Source organism: Silurus aristotelis (assembly GCF_946808225.1).
Source record: "Silurus aristotelis genome assembly, chromosome: 6".
NCBI classification, from domain to species: domain Eukaryota; kingdom Metazoa; phylum Chordata; class Actinopteri; order Siluriformes; family Siluridae; genus Silurus; species Silurus aristotelis.
Window position 1 is genome coordinate 11,923,858 of NC_139579.1, and position 24,984 is coordinate 11,948,841.

The 24,984-nt window shown below is 39.2% G+C and overlaps 1 protein-coding gene across 1 annotated transcript in view; it reads left to right on the plus strand.

Annotated features, from left to right (window-relative positions):
• thsd7aa (thrombospondin, type I, domain containing 7Aa) overlaps positions 1–24,234 on the plus strand; it is a 121,032-nt gene extending 96,798 nt beyond the window's left edge. Inside the window, exons 20-27 of the mRNA XM_083543165.1 lie at positions 2,415–2,560; positions 3,561–3,735; positions 10,609–10,782; positions 11,286–11,381; positions 15,136–15,218; positions 18,537–18,750; positions 19,295–19,382; positions 21,150–24,234. Of these exons, the coding sequence (XP_083399291.1) occupies positions 2,415–2,560; positions 3,561–3,735; positions 10,609–10,782; positions 11,286–11,381; positions 15,136–15,218; positions 18,537–18,750; positions 19,295–19,382; positions 21,150–21,237 (1,064 nt within the window). The 3' untranslated portion in view covers positions 21,238–24,234. The remainder of the gene's footprint in view (positions 1–2,414; positions 2,561–3,560; positions 3,736–10,608; positions 10,783–11,285; positions 11,382–15,135; positions 15,219–18,536; positions 18,751–19,294; positions 19,383–21,149) is intronic.
• The last annotated feature ends 750 nt before the right edge of the window (positions 24,235–24,984 follow it).

A 24,984-nucleotide genomic window follows, 5' to 3' on the forward strand; every position in this document is an offset into this window, starting at 1 on the left:
CCCGTTTGATCATCTTTCGACATTAAGTAGCATCACGTGGTGGGCCCTTAGGGCTGTGTGCAATCAGACTCATTAAAAACAGCTCGGAAGATAATAGAAGCGCGGTTCCTTGTGTGCCGGGGCGCAGACAATTGTACACAACGGCTCATTGGTAATGCGATATTACGAGCGTGAGGTAGTCAAAGGTCAGGGCTGCCGCAGAGCAGACTAATTGGGTGTGCTGGACCAGGTGACATTTGGATGCAAACATTAGGAAGCACTCAGCCCTTAGCAGTCTCACTATACTGCAAGTGACTCTATTTTTTTTAAGTAGGAGTTGTGGGTCCTTGATACTGACCTCTAATGTAAAGCAAAAGATTAAAGTTATAGCACCTGTATATTAATACAGTACATTCTTGTGCAAACACCGTACCATGTAACACGATTGTCTAATAGGCATAAAAACTAATATATTCCCTCCAGACGTCTCCAAATCCCTACCGCCTACTGTAATTGCAAGTGTCCCATGGGTGCCGCTTTCAAACGGTGGGAAACAAGTGCCTCCATCTTTTTGCATATGCTACAGTCGAATTGCAAAACAGTAATAAGCAGAAGCAAAATAGTAATAAGCAGGAGCAAAACAGTAATACGCAGGAGCAAAACAGTTCCAGGCACAGGAATTAGTCTGCTGGAAAGGCTCCACTGAGTGAGTTATGTGTAAGAGGGCGCCATATTAGTCTAGTTCAGGACACGCATCAGTGTTGGCTTTGGTATCAAGTTATAGCGTGCGTTACAGAACGTAATACGTAATACTATGTGCTTTACTGTAAAGGGGATTTTTTTCTAATTATGTCAGAGAGCAAATCACAAAAGGAGATCGATGCGTAATTTGTGAATTAATACGTGCATTAATTGTCTTTGCATTTAGTTAAATGCGCACATTTTTTTATGGATAATACAGATATAACAGAGGGCTGGTAAAGGAGTGTTGTGTGAGAAGGGGTGCAGCCCAGTGTGAAGCAGTTACCCTTACCATCCCTTATACTACCTCCGAATCAATCCAGATTTTCATTGAGATAGGAGCAACCTGTCATATTTGCAAATAACTTTCTGTTACAGTTAATGTGTAGGAGCTTCAATGAGTTACTGGAAACCTTTATTGGTGTCCTACCTGAATCAATCCACCACTTAATACAATCATTATGGTGCCATATAGAATAGAAACTATTAATATGATACAGAAATGCAGTATAACTGAACGCTGCATCACAGACAGGAATCTCATACATCAAGAATGAATGGCATTACTAAAGAGAGAAATGCAACAAACACAACTCAACAAGTCTCCTTTCACTGGAGCCACAGCCCTCAAATTTTTTTTTTTTGCATTTTAAGTTTCCTCAGAATTTGAAATGAATGAGTTTTTGTGCAAACTTTTATGCATAAAAAGGTTAGCAACTGTTTTGATCTGTTTTGGTGCCAAATTTCCAGCATTTCTTAAAATGGTCCTCTTGTAAATGTGTGTAGTGTAAGTGCAATCAAATCAATTTCTTCTCCTCTGTAAGATTTTACTTAAGCAGTTTACTACAGTTGCGAGATCTGACTAGCGCACTTTCTGACCGTCCAATCAAAGGACGTGGAAATGCAGCCGGGACTGGACGCCAGCTTGCAAACCGTGGAGTGACCAAATGGCAGTTTGATTGGTTATAGTGAAAGGAACATGGATTTAGATCTATTTAATCTCTCTAATCGGATCATACGGCAATATGTAATGCGACGGCTGAAATCTGATTGGACAGAAACTAAAATAAAATGACATTCAAGCACACTGCATAGAGAAACACTATGCAATAGGATGGACAATTGGGAATTATTTAATATGTATTTATGGACAAGAATATAATAAAACGTAAGTCAGTGATCCTGATTGCTGGCCCTGATGGCCACCCACTACTGACAACTACAGTGCAGTCTCTCATGGCAGAAAACCAAATGGTGGGTAAAAAAAAAACGTGATAAAACTGGAAACTCCTTACATAAACACTAAATGAGCCGATTCTTCAGGGTCAGCAATCAGTAATGATCACTCTATATTAAATAAACCAGTAAATCTCAAATAATTATATGCTTACTATTGCAAGTAACAGCATGTTTATTGTCAGAGTGGTGTGTTTGGAACATTCGATTTCCTGTGAATGAGCTGCCACTATTGATATGATTCTGTATTAGAGCAGGAACATTACTATCAATTAACAAACTAAAGAATTACTGTCATATTGAGTGTCTTGTTCGATGGCTGTATTTAAATCAGACGCAAATGCATAAATTTCTTCGAGACATTTTTTTCGACAATTTTCTCCATTGTAACTAGTAGCTAACCTTTGTTTTTGTTCATTAAATCAGCCATATGACAGTTTTTGTGTTTTTTGATGTAGGAAAACTATGGAGGCGTAGGACTGTGATCCAGGCATCTCAGGGCGATGGCCGTCCTTGTCCCTCCCAGCTGGAGCAGTGGAAGCCGTGTCCTGTGAAACCCTGCTACAGCTGGCGATACAGCACCTGGTCTCTGTGTAAAGTCGAGGTCAGGATTTTACGTAATGCGTTTATAATACAGTTCACGGATTTGCATGTTGTGCAACAGCTTTTTTATTCTTTTGTCTAGAACACCCTTGTTCTTTCTTCTTGCGCTCTTGCGCATTTCTCCAGTTGTCAGGTGGCTGCATTGCTGAGCCCATTGTGGGGTGTTATTAAAGACAACAGGGAGATGACACAGCTCACTGCTATCTCTCTCTCTCTCTCTCTCTCTCTCTCTCTCTCTCTCTCTCTCTCTCTCTCTTTGTTTTCCTCTTTCCTCTATTGTCTGCCAGCTCAGAGTGGTGCCACATGCCCCTGTCACAATGTACTTCGACACAGTGCAGGAAATATTTGCCTCTCTCTCTTTTGTTTTCCACAGCTTTTGACTCCAAAGGCAAAAATCTTCTTGTACTCATTGGCTTTTATTTTTTTTTTTTTTTAAAGAAGATTTTAAACAAATGTTCCAACAAGAAATTCCAACAAACAAACCACCAAAAGAACTTAGCTATTAGACAAGTACAGTACATATTTGTTCTCTACATCAGTGTCTTCCAAAATGGGGTGTGTCAAGCATGTTTTATTTTTAAAGATGAAAATCAGAACCTACTATTATTAAGGTTAGTATATGGCTTTAATCCAAATCTGAGAGACTCGGTTCTGATGTGTTTCGCTGGTAGAAAGTTTAGCAATTAAAAAGAGCTCTCAGGTGCCATTAAGGTCACTTATTTAAATAATATTGAGAATATAAGAGATAAAAGTTTAATAAAAGTTTAATAAAAGTTTAAACTGTTCTTGGTGGCACTTTGAGAGCCCTAAATTATATGATGCGATGAGGTTTCGGTTCTTCTCATCAAACTATCTGAACATTTTGTGATTTTTGCTGTCCAGTCAGGCGCCTTCAATATACATGAGTTCAGGACTGTTGTGTAGGGAAGCTGAAATGTGGATAAAGTGTCATACTGTATGTATTATAATGGTTGGGTGTGCTTGTGTGTGTATGTGTGCAGGGTGCTCGGTGTGGAGAAGGTCTTCGCTTCAGAAACGTCTCCTGCTTCGTGTCTGACAGCTCTGGAAGTAATGGTGGAAATTTGGTCGATGAGGAACTGTGTGGAGATCTGGAGCAGACTGTAGATGGAGAGACACAGATCATTTTGGAGGAGGCTTGCACGTTACCATGCCCAGGTAGCACGTTCGAAAAATTTGCTCTAAAGACGTCCTGTACAATTGAGTGCCTCCAGCATATATATATATATATATATATATATATATATATATATATATATATATATATATATATATATATATATATATATATGCATATGCTATGTGGTAATGTTGATATTCCTGAAAGTTGAATCCTCATCATGAACCATTTGTGCTTCTTAGTCTGTCTTATTACTTGGTTTAGCATATTTATAACGCCATGGAGGCTAAATGTTTTAGCTGGGAAGTAGATTTCCCAAGATGATGCTACCATCAACTTGATCGCCCATCCCCAAAAACACTCCACTGTGCGTTATATTTATAGCATTCTGCAGGGCTCCAATGAAAGCGTCACTATATTCGTGCGAGTGTTATATTGTGCTGCGTTTTATGTTGAATTTTTGGTGAGGTTTCGGCTAATTGTAATTTTTAAACAGGTTGTAATAAGGGTCAGTGTAAACCTTAATTTAGTGGGACACCCACAAATTGCTTGAATAAACTGGTAAGTAAATTGTGCTTTTCAAGACTGGAGGTGAAATAGTTTTAAGAAAAAAATTAAAAGGAGAAGAAGATGAAGAAGAAAAAAACTTCCTTTACATTCCACAGTCTCAGAAACACATATAAAGCATCCCGCTTCTTGGAAATTAGTTTTTTTCTTTTATCTTTTTTATTTATTTTTTTTACTACAACATTCACTGTTAGAGTATATTGTGGCAAGGAGAGACATGAGGAGGAAACATTGAGAGAAACCAGACTCAAAAGCCGTCCTCATTCCCAGCAGCAAATGTCCATTAATTACAGTTATGTCATTTTTAAGGGTGCTGTTCAGTGATGGGTGCTGATATGCAATACTGTTCACGCAAACTGTGGTCCTGAACCATTGTAGTAGACTGTTGATATTAATTACAGTCTAAATCCATCCTTATTCTCATTTTTGAGTTGTTCAATAATTTTTAACTATCCTTTGTTGCACAGTGTGGAAGAGATGTAGGGCATCTGAATGAATCGGGCAGATTCGAAGTGAAGTAAGATACAGGAACACTGGTCACTTGTAAATTTGAAATAGGAGACTTAAACCTGTTCCAGCATGACAATCTACAAAAACAGCTCTATGTAGTTATGGTTTGCATGGTTTACAGTGAAAGATCTTCATTCTTTCTAAAGCCCTTGTTGCTGAATGAGCACAAATCTCCACAAAATCAAGTGGAACATCTTCCCAGAAGAGTGAATGATCTTATTAGAGTAAATGGTGATTAAATGTGGAATAAAAAATGTTTAAAAAGCACATACATTTACATTTACGGCATTTAGAAGACGCCCCTTTCCAGAGCGACGTACAAAAGTGCTTTAAGTCTTAATCAATGGATAAATCTACACTGGAACACTAGATTACAACTTAAAATAAACCTCTCAACAGAGTTGTATGCCGAACAAAGCAAAATTAAAAAGTGTAAGTTTAAGTGTTTCAGGAAGAAGTAGGTCTTTACCCATTGCTTAAAGATAGCCAGGAACTCTGCTGTTTGGACATCTAGGGGAACTTCATTCACCACCTTGGCAACAGAACAGAGAAGTGTCTTGAAGTACCTCTTGCCCTGATAGAAGGTGGTACAAGTTGAGCAGTGCTGGAGGATTTTAGGCAGCATGGTGTAGTGCGAGGAGTGATGAGGTCTCTGAGGTAGGAGGGTGCTGGTCCATTTTTGGCCTTGTAGGCAAGCATCAGTGTTTCGAGTCTGACACGTGCATCTACCGGAAGCCAGTGGAGGGAGCCACCATGCAAAGCCATGTTATTTTGCACAATATTCTGTCCAAATCCTTTGGTCACTGTTCACTTTATTTTTGATTGCTGCTACTGCTGAATTGCACAAATTCTGTTAAAATTTTTCTGTTTACACTGCACCTTATTCTGTTACGACAGGTTTTACTGGCGGAGCTAATTCCATTTTTATTTTTATATTTTGTGTATTGTGTATTGTCCTGCACTGTCCTGTGTTGTCTTGCACTGTCTTGTGTTGTCTTTTGCACTGTTTGCACCAGCTGCACACATGCACTTTATGTGGCGAGGATCTTAGTTCTCTGTGTTTTTCTGTTCTGTACTGTTTGTTTTATGTTGTTTTATGTAGCACCTGGGTTCAGGAGGAACGTTGTTTCATTTCACTGTGTACTGCATCAGCTATATATGGTTGAAATGACAATAAAAGCTTCTTGACTTGACTTGACTTGACTTGAGCGCAGCAGTGGTGTGGTGTGGGAGAACTTGAACACACTATTCCCGTGCTGCCTTACAGAGACCAAGGCTCCTGAGGGTAGACAAGAGAGTCTTGTGGTTGACTGTGTCAAATGCTGCTGAAAGGTCAAGGAAGATGAGTACAGGTGACAGCTTGACTGATCAAGCAACATGTAGTTTCTAAATGACAGCCAAAAGGGCCGTCTCTGTGGAATGTGCCACTTTAAAGCCAGGCTGGTTTGGATCATGGAGGTTGTTCTCTGAGAGATAAACAGACAGTTGGTTAAAAAAAAACAGTGCGTTCCAGAGTTTTAGAAAAAAAGGTGAGAAGTGATACCGTCTGTAGTTGTTGATGTCTGATGGATCCTGCTTTGGATCCATCAGACATCAACAACTACAGTCATCAACGGGTCCCTTACATCTGGCATTGTGCCAACTACCTTCAAAGCAAGAAATGGTTATTTCCAACTTAAGGAATTACCATTGCTTGCTTTGAAGGTAGTTGGCACAATGCCAGATGTTAAGGATCCGTTGATGACTGTAGAGATGTATGGCAGGAGGTCTTCTGACATGGTCTGAAGCATAGTTGAGGGGATTGGAGCCGGAGGGCAGTTGGTGGGATTGCAAGATTGAGTAACTTGCATTATCTTTTCTTCTGCTATGGTTGAGAAGATTGACAATGAAGTCGTAGAGGAGTTCTGCTGATTTTTCCACTTCCTCTCTGCTGATATTAACTCTTGCCGATTGCTGCACAAAACTTCAGACATACAGTGAGGTGTCCACAAACTTTTAGTCTAAATAATGTGTATTATATCCTATTATGCATGAGTCTGGATAGCATACTAAATAAGACTCTGGTCTATCAGGGAATTCGATACACACATACACACACATAAACATTTACAATAGCCCACTTCTTGGTGCATGCTAGCATTCTTAATCCAAACTATAACAATGAACTCGGAGGAAATATAAACAGGCACGGCAAGGGCACACGAAACTCAGTTCAGTTCAGTACCAAGCTCACCATGTCTCTCTGCATATAATACACTGGTAACTCGGTTCGTATTTGCCCCAATGTCTCTGGCTACCAGGCTGCCATATGTTCTTTAGTCAATTTTCCGGGCGCAGTCAGAGAGTATGAATGACACATTCAGCTCAGTGTTTTGACATGTTCTGTGCAGTTGAAACTGAGCTGTGACACCCTTTTTTTTTTCTTTCCAGCATGGAATGTGCCTGTAATAAATTCGTAAACATTCATGTGCCAGATGAGAAGGAAGAAAGTGAATATTAATTGCATGGGAGTGTTTCCAATGAAATGTGACCATGTTTCTGCATGAGGCTTTGTGGCTTTATTTAATATAAAGCTTCCTGTTTCTTGATGTCATAGGTGCCATAGAGGAAGCTTGTGAGCAGGGTTGCCAGGGTTCAAATCATAAACCACATCGAAAAAGTGGGTGGATTGGATAGATTTTTTTCTTGTGAAACAAGCAGAGGATTTAAACAGTACCTGAAAAGCATACTTGAGTAAAAGTATAGATACCTCATTGCAAAAAACTGACTCGATTACAAGGTACAAAGTCACCAATTCCAATATGACTTGAATAAAAGACTTGGAGGATCTGATTTTAACAGTACTTTGAGACTACGTTCAATACGAACTAGTGCACTAGTCCTCCAAGACACATGTTAGTGAAAATTCTTGCTTAAGTGCAGTAACAAAGTACATTTACTCAAATACTTTACCCACTGGAAACAGATATTTGATCATCGTACCCCAACATGGTGTTTAGTGTACACAGGAAAAAAAAATCTTAATATAAATTATATCAGATAACTTCAAATTTCAATGTTGTAAAAAAAATAAAAATAAATAAATATTTGAGTTTGAGCTTCATATATACACCGTATGGACAAACATATTGGAAGCCTGACTTGGGACAGAGGCACACAGTTAAATGAGAACATATTTTCACAATCACAAAACCCCAAAACCTTCCCAGAATAGTGGAAGTTGTTATGACAGCATATGGGCATTAAATGTGGAACGAGATTCTTTCAAAGTACATACAAACCTTATGGTTCAATAATAAAAAAAAATCTTGCCAAAATGTATAAGCTGTAATTTGTTATTTCCTGTGAGCTTTGTATGACTACAAAAAAACATTTTTTTGTACATTACAACATTTTTGCCGTTACCATGAACCTACTGACTTTTTGCATTCCAAAAAATTAATGAGGAAAATCCCATCTCATGCTCCACTTCCCACCTCAATCCTAATGCAAATGTGTGTGACAGCTGTCCTTGTGTAGCAAGGAATACCTGAAAATATTAGGCACATGCACAGCCAGATACACTTTATACTCTAAACATAATCTCAATGTTGTAACATTACATGCCCGCTAACAGTCTGATTGGTTTACCAAATTTTTTAACTTTATATGCTTCAAGATTTAATTCATATTACGAGATATTTATTACAGCACACAACAGTCTGACTTGTTGTATACAAGTAAAAGGTACGTGTTCCGATCCCATATTTACATCTGCATGATGAAATCCAGCATTGTATACAGGTTGGAAGTGGTACTGGAAATCCACTGTTATATTCACAGTGTATAAGACGCATTCCACAAATAGAAATCCGAGTCCTATGATGCATTATATATCTTTTTGGTACTGTTGATGTTTGGCTTGCAGTTGTTCCGAGGTGTAGTCTGATTCCCATACAGTACAACCACTGGTACAATATGCTATGTCCAGTCAGGGTTGCCAAGGTTGCAGTTTTACAGCATAACCCGTCTTGTCAGGTACAATGTTGCAGGTGGAAAACGCCAGTCAGTGGGTGGTGAATTATTGAATTCGTTTTTATTTGTATAGTGTTTTTAACAATAGACCTTGTCTCAAAGCAGCTTTACACAGATAATGTGGTAAGAAAAAAATCAATGAGTGTTCTTTATAAGTGTAAGTTAGTTCTTAATGAGTGAGCCGGTGGCGACTGCGACAAAGGAAAAACTCCTAATGAAGATACCTTGAGAGGAACCAAACTCGAGAAAGAACCCATCCTCATCTGGGGGGCACCGAATGTCCATTTATTACAGCTAAACAAAGTTGAGGTGTGCAGTGATGGTGCTCTAATGCAAACTGTAGTCCTGAGTCAGTGTAGAGTTGTGTAGGGAATCTATACTAACAATCCCATTATAAAAAGAAAAGATGTATTGCAGATGTAAATCACGTGTTAATGTATACTTGTTTACTTTGCACAGACTGCAGAAGTTTAACTTTCTGGGTTAGGTTAATGTAATTTTCCTTATTTTCTTAAAACCTGCCATCCCTAAAGCATATAGTGTAATATCACATTACAGACTCTACATCAGATGACTGTTATGTCAAAACAAATATTGACAAGAATATAACCTTCTTTTGTATTTGGCAACCATTGGACATTTGTCTTGATGTGAATTCCACTCCCCCCTACCCCCATCCCCCCCACCCCACCCCCAGCAAACATGATGCAATCTGTCTTACAGGGACCAGGCGAATAATACTTCCAAAACTAGCGTCTATTTACAGCGTCAGCAAAATTCGTCTGTCAAGTTTCCTTGATCGAAGTTGTAAAAGACTAAAGTGGCCTGTGAGCTTTCAGTAAATGGGGTGATTCACTAAATTGCTAGAATGTACTGTATGTTAGATGCCAAGAAATATTTTTAGTAACATACACACATGCACAGAGGTACAGTAGAGAGAGAAATGATTTGGGAAAATATGTTCTTTCCAAAAACAGTGGTGAAAAAATGTAGAACTTTTCATTGCACCAGCTTGCAATAGCCTGATATACCATTTCAGATAAATGTTCAGATAAATATATATAGTGAGGAAAATAAGTATTTGAACACCCTGCTATTTTGCAAGTTCTCCCACTTAGAAATCATGGAGGGGTCTGAAATTATTAGTAGGTGCATAGCAGGGTGTTCAAATACTTATTTTCCTCACTGTATATATAAATATATATATATATATATATATATATATATATATATATATATATATATATATATATATATATATATATATATGCAAAATGTATGTTTATTATTAGTCAAACCAAACAAAACATAGAGCATGAAGGCAAAATTAAATTAAAATTTAAAATTTTGTAAAGTATTTATGGTGTTTTAACCATCTGGGGTCGACAAAGGCGTTTTTTTTTTTTTTTTCCGTTTTTTCTCTCCTCATAATGCTGAAATGAAAAATTACTCTTTTATCGTACAGATTACACCAATACATCATTCGAATGTGTAAACGGTCTACTTTTATTTGTCATAAAATAAAAAAAATCACTCATAACAACAAAATGCCATGCTTTTGCAAAATAAACAAAACATTCTGTAGTCAACACTCTTCACAGACGAATAAATAAAACAACCTGAATCTCAGTGAATTTTTGCCTCACAGACAGACATAAATGTATGAAAATATATAAATATATGTAAATATATGTGAAGAAAGCTTGAAATGTCTACTTTTAAACAAATATTCTTTGATTATGTAATCCGTATAAAAGTTAGAAGAGTTTCTCTGGTACATTGTACATGTAACTGAAAATGCTCACACGTGTTTTTGGCAGGTGAGTGTTATTTGACAGACTGGACAGCATGGAGCCATTGCCAGCAGAGCTGTGTGGGTGGAGAAGATCTCAGCCTTGGTTCGGTGCAAGTACGTTCTCGGGCTGCGCTTGCTGAAGAACCGGAGAACCTCGAACAATGTCCAGAGCAAGAGTGGGAGAGCCAGCCATGCACAGGTGAAGTAAAAATGTTGTGTATGAAATAAGTATGATTTTGTTTATTGTGTGAATACAATAAACACCACATAGACAAAAGGATTGGGGCACTTGACTTATGCTTCCTAGCCATATGTGGTTCTTTCAAGAAATTGACAAAGCATTAGGAACTAGGAGACCAAAAAGGCCCCAGCATGACAATGCTCATGTGCACGAAGCCATCTCTATGTAGATCTGCTTACATTTTGGCTCTCTGTAGACCTCTATATCCCTATTATAAACCTTTAGGATGAATTGAAACGCTGACTGTGGATTGGAACTGGAATAGGAAATCTAGTGGTATGTCATCCTAGGTGATTTGGAGGATATTATAAAAGCAAATTAGGACTAAATAAAGAATAGGGTGTTTAAAAAGCACATATAACTCTTATGGTTAGGTGTTTACAAAATGCTGTCTAAATAGTGTACCTTAAATAAATGAAATTGTAATATTCATTAATCATTTATTTTTTTTGCTTCATCAGAGGGTCAGTGCTATGAGTATAAATGGATGACTGGTCCATGGCGAAGCTCTTCTCGGCCAGTGTGGTGTCAACGCTCAGACGGTTTAAATGTCACAGGTGCGTGTATGCCACGTCTCACACACACACTTCATCACACATTCTCTGCCATTTCAATAAGATCAAGTTTAAGCCAAACCAAAGGCACGTTTTTTTAGATGCAGCTTTTGGAATTTTCTAGAGAACCAACCAGAGTCAGATTTTATAAATGCTGCATTCTGATGCAGGCTGGAATCCATTTCTCACTGTGTAAGTGTTTAGCAGGACAGGCTTGTCAGATAAGTATGGCATTAAGAGCTGGCACGAGACTTTTGCAGGGCACTGAAGTGCGATTACTTTCTTACTGTCTCAGTTTGAGCGTTAAGCTTTTAATCCATGACACATTTTTAACCCAATTCATATCACACTGCTTGTCTGTCTGGGGGGTGTGAGTGTATATGTATTGTACACACAGTGCCTTAAAAATTATCAATATATAGTTTATGCTTTTTGAGTATAGAGTATAGAGAAGGACAGAAGGAGCTGCATTGTGTATTTGTGGATTTAGAGAAAGCGTACGACAGGTTGCCGAGAGAGGAGTTGTGGTATTGTATGAGGAAGTCAGGTGTGTCAGAGAAGTATGTGAGGGTGGTGCAGGACATGTATGAGGACAGTGTGACGGCAGTAAAGTGTGCAGTAGGTACGACAGACTGGTTCAGGGTGAAGGTTGGACTGCATCAAGGATCGGCCCTGAGCCCTTTCCTGTTTACAGTGGTGATGGACAGGTTGACGGACGAGGTCAGACAGGAGTCTCCCTGGACTATGATGTTTGCAGATGATATTGTGATTTGTGGTGAGAGTAGAGAGCAGGTTGAGAAGAGCCTGGAGAGGTGGAGATATGCGCTGGAGAGAAGGGGAATGAAAGTCAGTAGGAGTAAGACAGAGTACATGTGTGTGAATGAGAGGGAGGGCAGTGGAGTGATGCGGTTGCAGGGAGAAGAGGTGGAGAAGGTGGAGGAGTTCAGGTACCTGGGGTCAACAGTGCAAAGTAATGGAGAGTGTGTTAGGGAAGTAAAGAAAAGAGTGCAGGCAGGGTGGAGTGGGTGAAGAAGAGTGACAGGAGTGATTTGTGATAGGAGAGTATCTGCAAGAATGAAAGGGAAAGTTTATAGGACTGTGGTGAGACCTGCGATGTTGTATGGATTAGAGACAGTGGCATGGAGTAAAAAACAGGAGGTGGAGCTGGAGGTAGCAGAGCTGAAGATGTTGAGGTTTTCGTTGGGAGTGACGAGGATGGACAAGATTAGAAATGAGTTTATTAGAGGGACAGCACATGTAGGATGTTTTAGTGACAAGGTGAGGGAGGCGAGATTGAGATGGTTTGGACATGTGCAGAGGAGGGACATGAATTATATTGGTAGAAAAATGCTGAAGATGGAGCCACCAGGTAGGAGGAAAAGAGGAAGGCCAAGGAGGAGGTTCATGGATGTGGTGAGGGAAGACATGCAGGTAGTTGGTGTAAAAGAGGCAGATATAGAGGACAGGGTGGTATGGAGACGGATGATCCGCTGTGGCGACCCCTAATGGGAGCAGCCGAAAGAAGAAGAAGAAGAAGCTTTTTGAGAGGCCCATACGTGTTCCTTTATTTTTTCAATGCACCAAACTACAGTAGGTCAATTATTAATATGAAGATTTACACACTTTTAGCCCCTGGACAGTTCCTTTCTCCAAACCTTCAGCAGAAATACTTTGCTTTACATGCGTCTTGTCACTGGTTGGAGATCTTTCTTGTGAACCAGTTCATTCCAGAGCAGTTTAATAGGATTAGGTGCAGTGACTGGGCAGGTCGTTCCATCATAGATAACATTCCAGACAACTCTTTGCTTTGTTAATAACACTTACAGAGCACGGACGTACGCGTCGGCTTATTGTCTTGTCGAATGGTAAAGTCGGTTACAATGAACTTCAGTCCAGAAAGAATTGCGTGTTGTTTATTGAAGTATGGAATGGTTGCCATGTTGGTTCCTTTCACTTTTCGTAACAGGTCTCCAGCCTCCCCTGCACCAAAATGACCAAAAGCCATTAAATTTCCACCTCCGTGTCTTTGGCGGTGAGGCAGTCTGCAAACATCTTCTCCGTCTTACATAAGTCCTTCTGTTAGAGACAAAAATGTTCAAATTGGACTCCCCAGAGCTTTCTTGTGTTTGCCTTTTTGTTCCAAAGAAACAAAAGAAACATGCATGTGTTTAAAAAAAAAAAAAAGACTAGATGTTCCAAACTTCTGATAGGCACTGTAAACATTATATACATTTAGTATGGATTTAATTAACTATAAAAATAATTATTATTTGGGGGATTTGTTCAACCTGTTCTGTCAAATATTTGAAGTATAAGTTGCTTTTGGGGCGTTTGTATTTTTTTTTGTGTACTTATTTTCCAGATTTTTTATATTTTTGTTAATTTCTTACTCATTTAATGATATGAGCTGGGCACTAAAATATCCTGCTAATGCATATTTCTATTGTATTTGTTATCTATTATCTCTTTATTTATCTATTTTTTAATTTAAAGTATATTGTCTTTATATATAAAAAACTATTTCCTAATGTAACGTAAAAAATTATTGTCCAAACTTTTTCCAAATTGAAACCTAAATTAATCTTCTAAAACAATTTGATGTCATTTATTTCTACTATCCGAACCGAATTCTTTTCATATGCCAATGCAAAGAGCTTCCAGCAAGCACCCTAGCGTCAACCCCCCCCCCCACCCCCCCGCCCCAAAAAACTCACCCCATCACACATTCTCCTGAATATTCATGTGCTGTCCTAAATTCAAGGCGTTATAAATATTCATCAGAAACCTTGTAATAGGTGTCTAATTGTGCAGACCCCTGCAGTTTTTGTTTCTTTCATTTTTTTGTTGTTGTTCTTGTTCTTCAGAGGCCACGGTCATACGCCTCCTGATGCCACTATAGCTCTTTCTTAATGCTCCGGTAATAAAAACCATCACGGCAAGTGTAGAGGAGATAGCTCTCCGAGGACATTTCAGGTGTAAACGGTTTTCGGGAATTGGCTGCGGTCTCTGGACGTGCATGCGATCTTGGATGGAGTCCAGCGATTGTCATGGAGAAGGTCCAAGTTCTGGATGAGGCCCTGTTTTTTAAATGGAGAGAGGGAAAGTGTGAATAACAAAAATGCCCTATGTCTGTCCGTTTCTCTATATATCCATTGCCAATGGATTTCCCCCCACAGGCGATGGCTTCTATATTAGGATAGACGATGGTACATATTGTTCGTCTTCTCTCCTTGACTGTGCAGCGGTTCCTTAGCATCCTGTAGCGAGATCCGTTTTTAATTGCCGGCACTTCCTGTGTTCGGAAAAGCGCCTGTTCACCTGGGACCGACTGCAGTAGCTCGGCTTCATCATTATTTATTCCGCTTGGGTCTGTATTCTTCACGCACTCAGCGAAGTGACGAATTAATGGTAATGTATGTGTGCAAGCCTCGAGGTCTGAGCCGCCAGTTAATATGGGGCAATGCTTTAGCAAGAGCACTAATGTCTTTAAACAGGCGAGTTTGAGGAGGAGAAAGAGAGAAGAGGAGGATGGCTACTAAGAAAAGAAAAGAGACACACTTCAGTGAGATTCTGGTGCCTCCAGCAATACAAAATATTCCAAAAAAAGAAAGCAGAGGTCCCAAAATCTGGGACATACAGTACTTGTAATTGTGTGTGTGTGTGTGTGTGTGTGTGTGTGTGTGTGTGTGTGTGTGTGTGTGTGTGTGTGTGTGTGTTATTTCTCAACTGTACTGAAATGTGACCACTTATTGTGTAGGTGGATGCCTGGCGTCAAGCGAACCTGTGTCTGACAGGTCATGTGACCCAGCCTGCAACAAGCACCGCTCATACTGCACTGAGGTTAGTGTGTGTATGTGTTTGTGTGTGTTTACATAAATCCAGAAAGACAAATCATGTGTGTGATACATGTGTGTGTATTACAACACTGTCTTTGTATATACAACATGCTCCACATCTAGTTTGCTTATTCTGTACTCAGTTACTAGTTTTCATTGTATCATCACATACCACCTATAAATTATATATTATACCTCAAGACTCATTTTTTTTTTTTTTTTTTTTTTGATTGGTCGGAGAAAGTCAATGAATTTTCTGTAACTGAGGAGAAATTTATTTAGCATTGGTGGAAAGAGTCTACAGTGTCAGGAAAAGTCTTTAGGAGGGAGGATTTTCCTGTTTCTTAGTAACATATGTTATTTTTAAATGAAAGGAAATGATGATGCCGGAGTTCGAGTGACTGTTTACACCATATGTAATGCATCTATAAGATCATTAAACACCTAATATATGAAAGATTTGATATATATATATATATATAGTAATAATTTCCATTCAACCTTCAGCTGTTCAAGTTTATTTCGATAGCGCTTTTCACAATGGATATTGTCTCAAAGCAGTTTTATAGAACTTAAGAATTCAAGTGAATGGTGTGTATTTATCCCTGATGAGCAGCATGGGGGGCGACTGTGGCGAGAAAAAACTCCCTAAAATAAATGAAACCTTGAGAGGAACCTATAAAAAGGGGAACCCATCCTCATCTGGATGAGATCAAGGGTGTGATTATAAATCTTAAAACAATACAAAACATCGGAGAGTGAGAACCAGCATGAGCACCGGAGTGTGTGTGATTATAAGTAATGTCCTTTCAACAGTCAGCTGTGTTCTTCCTGAATCAATCAACCCCTTAATAGCACCATCGTTACACCACGGCTACCCTCAATATGATCGAGAAATACAGTATCACAAAGAGGTATCTTATACAGTGAAAATTAAAATCCCTACTAAAGCAAGAAACCCATTAAACACAATTCAACAAGTCTCCTTTCACTGTAGCCACAGCTGCACCACCCACATACAACATCTCATGCAAAAGCATTAACATTTTTCCATTCATTGTTTTCTGTGCATTAAGGTTGATTTGAAATGAAGGCAAATTGTGTGGTTTTGTGCAGGAAAGACAACGCAAAAGTATAAACGGTTGATAAAGTTCCTGTTGTAAAAGTCCTTGACTTGTTTGTGTGTAGTTTGCTACAGATACGGTTTGCGAGCTCTGAATAGTGCGCTCTACGATCGAAAATTCTGACGTTATCGGAACATCCTGCCAGCCTCGGAATAGATAAATCGAAATTTGATTGGTTAAAGCGACAGCCTACAAGCAGAAATGTAACACGGCTAAAATCTGATTGAATAGAGACTCCAATGTAAACAGAAACTCCTTGGAACAGCAAGAGAAACGCTATGAATGAAGAGAATAGATTATTAAGAGCAATTTAATATGTATTCATGCCCAAAAATATACGTAAAATGTAAAAAAGTCAGTGATTCTGAACCACATTTTGGTTTTGTTGCTCGCGTATTAAAAATATAAACATGCTTCGATATCCAAGTTTGTATTTCGACACACTGATGAAATGTTGGGAAAAAAAATCTATCATGCTTTTGTTTTATAAATAGAGCTGGCAATACCCTGCGCTCGGGTCTCTGGGTGCACGTACCTACGGGAGCCATTTAAAATAGGAATCTTATTTATGCCACATCCGATATATGCGATGGGGCTTGAAGATTGCTCATGCATTCTACAGGATATGCCTTAGTGTGTATTTCTAGTCCATATACAGTAGCTGATAGGAAACTGAATCACCCTCCTGCTAAGCATTCCTCGTTTCCTTCACGAGAACGGACCAGCGTGTTGCCTCTGCTCGTTTTTTCGTGTGTGTGTGTTGCTTTGGAGCGTGTTCAGCGATGTGTGTATAGGTGCGAGCTCGTGTGTTTGCACTGCGAGTGATTATCCTCTTGAGATTGCAGAGGGAACAGGAGACTCCTGGCGAACCGCAAGCACAGCGAGGAGAATACACATTGGAAATCAGTGGGTTTTTGTGGACCACCGCTTCGAAGACGTGCGCACGCACACGCGCACACAGATAAGCACATAGGCATTTAGACTCGGAGGAGTGCAGCGCTAGCAGACTTATTCATATCTGCTGGAGAGCACATGCTGGGATTTATCTCACCCCAAACACCTATACACATGCTCCCAAACTTACATTTACACTCATAAATAACTCCATTTCTTTATAGTATTAACACAGCATCGTCAAATCCTCTGTGACATCACTGTCTTAAAATCAGTCTCAGTTACCGAGTGAGACGACATGCATTGAATAAATTGCTAGAAGAGAAATACATCACATGTTGATTGAATACATCCAGTTCGGCACACTGTTTGCACAACGGAAGGAAAGGCTGGAATGAATAGTTCGGAATTACGTCCTTAAACTTATATATGGTCGAGAGAGTCCATATCAGAAATGTCATGTGATCTATAGGTGATCAGAAGGCTTTTGGACTATTGATCATGAACGATTCGTTCATTTTGAACGATTCTTTAATGCGATTCTGAAGTAAATGCGCATGAGCAAAGCGTCGCAAATTCTCCGGAATTGTGTAGTTCATCTCTGATCAACTCTATGCAGTGCATTATAGAGGAAACAGAATTACTTTATCTCATGAGTCCTTTTGTCCGAGTCGTTCATCTTTTCGTTCCGTGTACTGTACATTTATATGCAATTATAAATCTTCTTCATCTTTCAGCTTCTCCCATTAGGGGGCGCCACAGCGGATCAACCGTCTCCACTCTGTCCTCTACATCTGCCTCTTTCAAATGAACTACCTGCATGTTTTTCCTCACCACATCCATTAACCTCCTCTTTGGCCTTCCTCTTTTCCTCCTCCCTGGTGACTTCATCCTCAGCTTTTTTCAACCGATATACCCCGTGTCCCTCCTCTGCACATGTCCAAACCATCTCAATTGAACCTTCCTCACCTTGTCTCCAAAATCCTCATAGCAAATAATGCATCTGTGGTGCTCTTCCCAAGCGTGAAACTATACTGTTGCTCACAGATGGTCACCTCTTCAGCCTAGAACTGAACATACTTTTCAGTATGTAAACATGTTGAGGGATCTGCTTATTAAAGATAGAACATTTGATTTTTTTAACCAAAATGAACTAAATGACTCAAAGATTTGTTCATTTTGATGAACGAAATTCAAAAGAACCAAGTCACTAAAATGATTCGATCTTTCCATCACTAACTGATGAGCATGGGCTGCTGGTTGAATTTTTCAGTTTGTCACTGGTGTTTATCTGCCCCCTGCAGGCCGGAGTGTGTGGGTGTGAAGAGGGTTACACTGAAGTCATGACGTCGGATGGAGTGTTGGACCAGTGCACCTTGATCCCTGTACTGGAAATTCCCACCGCAGGAGACAGCAAAGCTGGCGTTAAGACCATCAGGGGAATGAGCCCGACGCTGGCCAGCGGCAGCCTGCCCGGGCGCTCCGGACGAACCTGGTACCTGCAGCCATTCGGACCAGGTGAGCAAACAATCTTAGGACATGCACTCTATACTGACACCTGACATTTCCAGCCATGTGTGTTTTTTTTCCTCAAACATGTACTATGCACACAATTGTATAATATGTGGGAGCATAAAATTTCCCTTACTTGATCTCAGAGAACCAAATCTGTTCCAGCAAGACAATGCCCCTTTGCACAAATTAAGTTCCTTAAAGATATAGTTTCCATGGGTCGGAGTGGAAGATCTCCTTCTATACATCTCAGACCTCCACCCTATTGAACCCTTTTGCAATGAATCGGCACTCCAGGCCTCCTCACCTCACCAACTATCTTTCCAAGCACCCTCCAAATCTGGTGAAACATATTCCCAGAAGAGTGGGGGTTATTCTAACAGCAAATTAAGACTAAATGTTTATAGGAATGTGCCAAAAAAACTTTATACAAAACTTAAGATCAATTCTCCACCAGCTTTTGTTCTTATAGTGGACAAGATTTTAAGGTCAAATTTTAATTATCAGGCTTGGTCTTGATTTTTCAACGTTGATTCTTTGTTTTTTCCAGATGGCACGCTAAAGACCTGGGTTTACGGCGTGGCAGCTGGAGCGTTCGTCCTCCTGATCTTCATCGTCTCCATGTCTTACTTAGCCTGGTAAGAACATTTCACATTCGTGGAAATGCTTTACACTATGCGTTTTCTTTTTTTCTTTTTTTATTAGAACAAACATCCAAAGTTTATACATTACAGACTCTCCAACAAACACTAATTAATTATATTATGTCAAAGAATGTGAAATATAGCATGTGGAATATAAGCCATGTTGGAATGTGGATTATATTGCATGTCATTTTTAGTACAAATATAAATTTTCTGTCTCTGCTTTATTCAGTATATTTTTTCATGGTTATTAGACACTTCTATCATGACACAATTAATAACATTTACATTTATCCAGTGTGACTTGCATATATTTCATGTACACCTGAGCAGGTGAGGGTTAGGGCCTTGCACAAGGGCCAAGCAGTGGGTTGGGGGAGGATATGAACTCATGATGTGAGTGGAAGTCCAACATCTTTAGAATAGACCTGAGATATGAACTCATGATGTGAGTGAAAGTCCAACATTCTAGATTAGATTAGATTGGATTAGATTAGATTAGATTCAACTTTATTGTCATTGTGCAGGGTACATGTACAGAGCCAATGAAATGCAGTTAGCATCTACCAGTAGTGCATAGATAGCTTATTTATTCTAAGGATAGACCTCGGATATAAACTCATTATGTGAGTGGAAGTCCAACATCTTAAGGATAGACATGTTATTTGGAGACCAATCTGCACCTAAGAACAGCCTAAAGATCCAAAAAGTTACTGAGCAACTCAGGAAGGATGGATTTGGTTTGTAATTGAATCTTAAAAGTCTACTATGATGGCTCAGGATTGCAGTTTGAACAGTTTTGTATTTACGGACCCATCACTGTTAGTACACCTTAAGAATGGGGAAAACGATGTGTTTACTTTTAAATCTGGTTCCTCTCAAGGTTTCCTCCTCAGGCTATTTCAGGAAGTTGCCATAGTCACCACTAGCTTTCTTATTAGGGATTATAGGTTCTAAACTTGTAAATTCAAATTTTATAACCTCTTTATCTCTGTAAAGCTGCTTTGGGTCATTGTTAAACATGGTCTACAAAATAAAACTGAATTGAGCAGAAAGACCAGACCTGGTTTTCCAACATAAAGACCAAGCACAAAGAAGTGAGAAACAGAGTATTGCACAAAAGGCTCTGTTGTAACAGGAAACCAATCATTGACAGGATATGATTAGGCTTGACTTGAAAAGCAATTACTGATATCACCTCATTAACTAATTTTCCATTAATCATATCCATTTTTTTTTTTTTTTTTTTTTTTTTTGCCGCCGTCATCTCCAGCAACAGCTACGAATGTTTATTTCAATCTGATTATGTGAAGGCGTCAGCCATCCAAGTCCAGTTTAGTTTAGTTGCTAATTTGTAAATGATGACATTACAGAAAGAGACAATATGAATTGTAGCGTACGATTACATTTTAATTTGAATTTACTTTGCTGGGATTTGGCAGTTGCCCTTTTCCAAAGTGATTCACAAAAGGCAAAGGGAACAAAGTGGATGGCACTGGTTGGCATTGTTGAAGCTGCTGTCCATTGGTGAAAGTTTCCTATAAATGAAATGTAATTGATTTGAACGGAAATGACTTTGATCCTTTGGAAAACTGTGGTAGAAAAAAAAAGCCCTAATGCTGTTCTAATCCTCCGATGAATTTTAATATTTAAACACAAAGTTTATGTTTAAAAATCCCATTCCTGTGTGGAGAATTGTGCTGAAGCAACGCCTTGGACCTAAATCCCTAAAATCTTTGCATGTTTGTGTTTCCTTCGCAGCAAAAAGCCAAAGAAACCCCAGAGAAGACAGATGAACAACAGACTGAAGCCCCTGACGCTGGCTTATGATGGTGACGCTGATATGTAGTCCCCTTCAAACCCCCCGAACCCCTCTCAACCCTCAGCTCCACAGCTGCCTACTTACAGACTTTACGCAATATGCGTCTCCTTTTTTCTATGATATTTTCCGAAACCTCAGACTGGAACCCCCTATTTATATAATTAGCCCAGGTTTGTTCCCCTTTCCTCTTTTTTACGTTTTGAATTTTCACCGGAGCCTTTCGCCGAACTCGTATCTTCTTACGGAAAAAAGGCATTGCCTACGCTTTTCTGCCAACAATTAACTCGGACTTGTCTTTGGGGAAAGAAAAGCTATTGGAGAGGGAGGGCGCTGGGGAACTTAGGCAGTTTTTTTTTTTGTTTGTTGTTTAGAAAGCACAAGGATAACCGTTTCCTCCTCAGGCTGCGTTCTCTTGATTGCTCATATAATTGATCTACGGTATTCAGTATTGCGGCATGGGATACTAGGTTGGTACTCTGGTTATACAGGCCTGTTAGCGCCCCTCTTTTTACCCAAACCCTGGCCTGCTTTTCTTCCTCTCCATGTTTCAGGTCCTGTTTTGCACTATATTAGTGCAGCATGATTACTTAGAACCTTGCCATAGAAAACTGCCTCTTCTCAATACAATGTACAGTCATGTGTTAGACGTGTAAAAAAAAAAAAAAAAACGATTGCCCATTTTTTTGCATAATGAACTCTGTTAACTTTAACTCTTGTTTGTGATACGACGGGATACAGTTGTAAAAAAATGTATCATTGCCAGTACCCCTTGTACAGCTGAAATCTGCTAAATGTCCTTTTTCCTGACTGATTTTCTGCATCACGGCTATAGGATTTTATTTTTCATTCAGTTTTTTCATGAAATGTACACAGTTTCATTCAGTATTGCTTGGCTGATTCCAAGGGCTCCATTATCACAATCTGGAGGCTTTGATCATTTTCAAAAAAAGGGTCATGGGAATGGAAAATGTGATCTTGGAAATAGATCAACCAATGAACCAATGACAAGTGAGATGGGACATGATTTATTTATTTTATTATTATTATTTTTATTATTTTTTTAAATAATGTGTGAAAACGGAAAAAGCTTCAGCCAATCAGCTCATGATCTCATGATATAATGTTTACCTGCTACTTTAATAAATCATCAAAATGTTCATTTACAAACCAACCATTCATACCATACAGAAATTTTGCATGTATGTAGTACAGTGCCTGTCAAAAGTGTGAGACACATACATGTTCCTTTCGTTTCTATGCGCAATCTCGGTAATTTAACAGTATGAAGATCGACCAAACAAATATTTAAATGTACAGATTTCGTTTGCATTGAAAAATCCTTCCTTAGCATGAAAAAGAGCTTTATTTTGTTTAGCTAAATGTTCAGCTAAAACTCTTTTGCCATGCTTTGCCATAAGATTCAGGTGCAGAGACTGGGCAGGCCGTTCCAGGCTCACTGTCTTGTTGTGTGATGAAGTAGCCTCAGAGAATAGTTGCCATGAATGGTTGCCATGATTGTTCCTTTCACCAGGAATAAGGCTCCTTCCCTGCTCCAAAACAACCCCAAACCTTTAAACTGCCACCTCTATGATAGATTGAGGGGGTGGGGCAGTCTGCTAACATCTTCTCTTCTGTTACACAAGTTTTTAAACCAAAAATGTCCAATTTGGACACCACAGAACTTCATTCCTCTGATTTACTGTCCAATTCTTCTATGCTTTTCATTTGACCTAGTTTGTTGCATAGAAACAACAGGAACATGCATGTGTCTCAAAAACTCTTGACAGCCATTGTATTAGTGGCCATCAATCTAAACATTACCAAAACTAAAAAAACTTTTCAGCCCCTTAGGTTTTATTAAGTAACGAATCCCAAAAATCCAATGAAACGCTCCTCACTGTGTTAAAATAAAAATCTTAAAATCTTAAAAAAAAAACTTTGCCCACCAAAGGTTTGTGACAGATTGCTAGCTTGGATTAGCCTTTAATATTGTTCTTAATACAGAAATTTACCCACCCAGAAAGTGCCCACCTGCAACACTATGGGAAGGATTTAAACTGCATTTTAAAGCAATGGGTCCTGAACTGCGTGTCACAGTCATGGTAAGCTGGAGGTTGTATCTCAGTGGTTAAGGGATTGGACTTTGAATTGGAAGGTCACATGATCAAATCCCACCACCACCAAGCTGCCACTGCTTGACCCCTTAACCCTCTTCTGCTCAGTTGTAAATCGCACTGGATAAGAGCGTCTGCCAAATGCATATGATAATATAAGCAATGTTACAGTATCTAACTAGCTTGCTAACAAAGCAGTTTGAAACTTTGCTAAGTACTGTGCTAGCTAGCTAGTTCCACCTATTTGGCTGCAAATTACTCAGGCTAAAAATGACCATGTGTTGAGAGCAATTGCTTGTGATTGCAATGAGCCAGCATTTGAAAACACTTGAGTTCTACCTGGTGACGAACGAAAAAATGGCAGAAATGAAGCTGATGATGGAGTGTGTGTTTTCAGCATCACCGTGGAAGTTTTCGTTTGCCGCTGTATTTAACAAAAAATGTTTCGAACATAATCAAAGACGGAGTTAATAGGAGAAGCTGTATTTATCATGAAGCCGAAGTGGCTTTTCATTTACAGTTTGTACAACAACTGAAAGGAATTATTTATTTTTTTTTCCCCTGTTAATTCATGCATAATGATTTTAAGCATTTTCTGTATAATATATAAATACGTTGATCTCTTTTCTCTTTTTTTTTTTTTTTTTTAATGCACAGCTCCTGTGTGTGTGTGTGTGTGTGTGTGTGTGTGTGTGTGTGTGTGTGTGTGTGTGTGTGTGTGTGTGTGTGTGTGTGTGAGTAAGTTAGACAAGGCGAGAGTGTGAGAGAGCGAAAGTAAATAGCTACTGATCTTTCCTGGGCCGATGCAGATTTACTATGTGAAAACCGTTGCTCAGCTTCGTCCTTTTCCTACAAGTTGTTTATATGTATCTGATGAATTGCTGATAATAAACAACAGAAAAAAAAACTTGATTTTTCATGGTGTTTACACTTATTAATGACCTGAACAAAAGTTAACGGGGGTGGAAAGAGGGATGTGGAGTTCCTTGGTCACATGTTGAACTTGTAATTGGAAGGTCATGAGTTAAATCTCTGATCAGTAACCCAGAGTCTTAACCACTAAGCTCCCACTTCTCCAGCACATTAGTTGTTTTTTTCCCAAATTTATAACAGATTTGTATTGACCACTAGATGGCGACAATGTCCACACAAATGTTACTACAAACTTGTAAACACAGTTGTATAGGACGTCGCTGGATGTGTAGACATAACATTTTCCATTTAATTGAGTCAGCAGTTTCAAACCTGTTTTATCATGACAATGTCACAAAGCCGGCTCCATGAATATATGCTTTACATGTGTCGGAAAGGAGGACATTGAGTGGTCTGCTATGGAGCTTTGACCTCAACCCCAATGAACAGCTTTGGGATAAAATGGAACGCTGACTGCACCCCAGGCCTCCTCACCTCACCTACATCAGTATCTGACTTTACTAACAGGCTGAAGGAGCACAAATCTCCATAAGCACATTCCAAAAATTCAAGAGGAACATCTTCAGAAGAGCGGATGTTCACAAAGCACAAACAAATCTTAAACTTATGCTCAGGTGTTCACGTTGTGTATGATATGAAGATATTTATGTTCTGTTTTATTTTATAAAGCCAGAAAAAGCCATTGATTGAAGGACCTGAAGGTTAACACTGTCAACGTCCCAACATC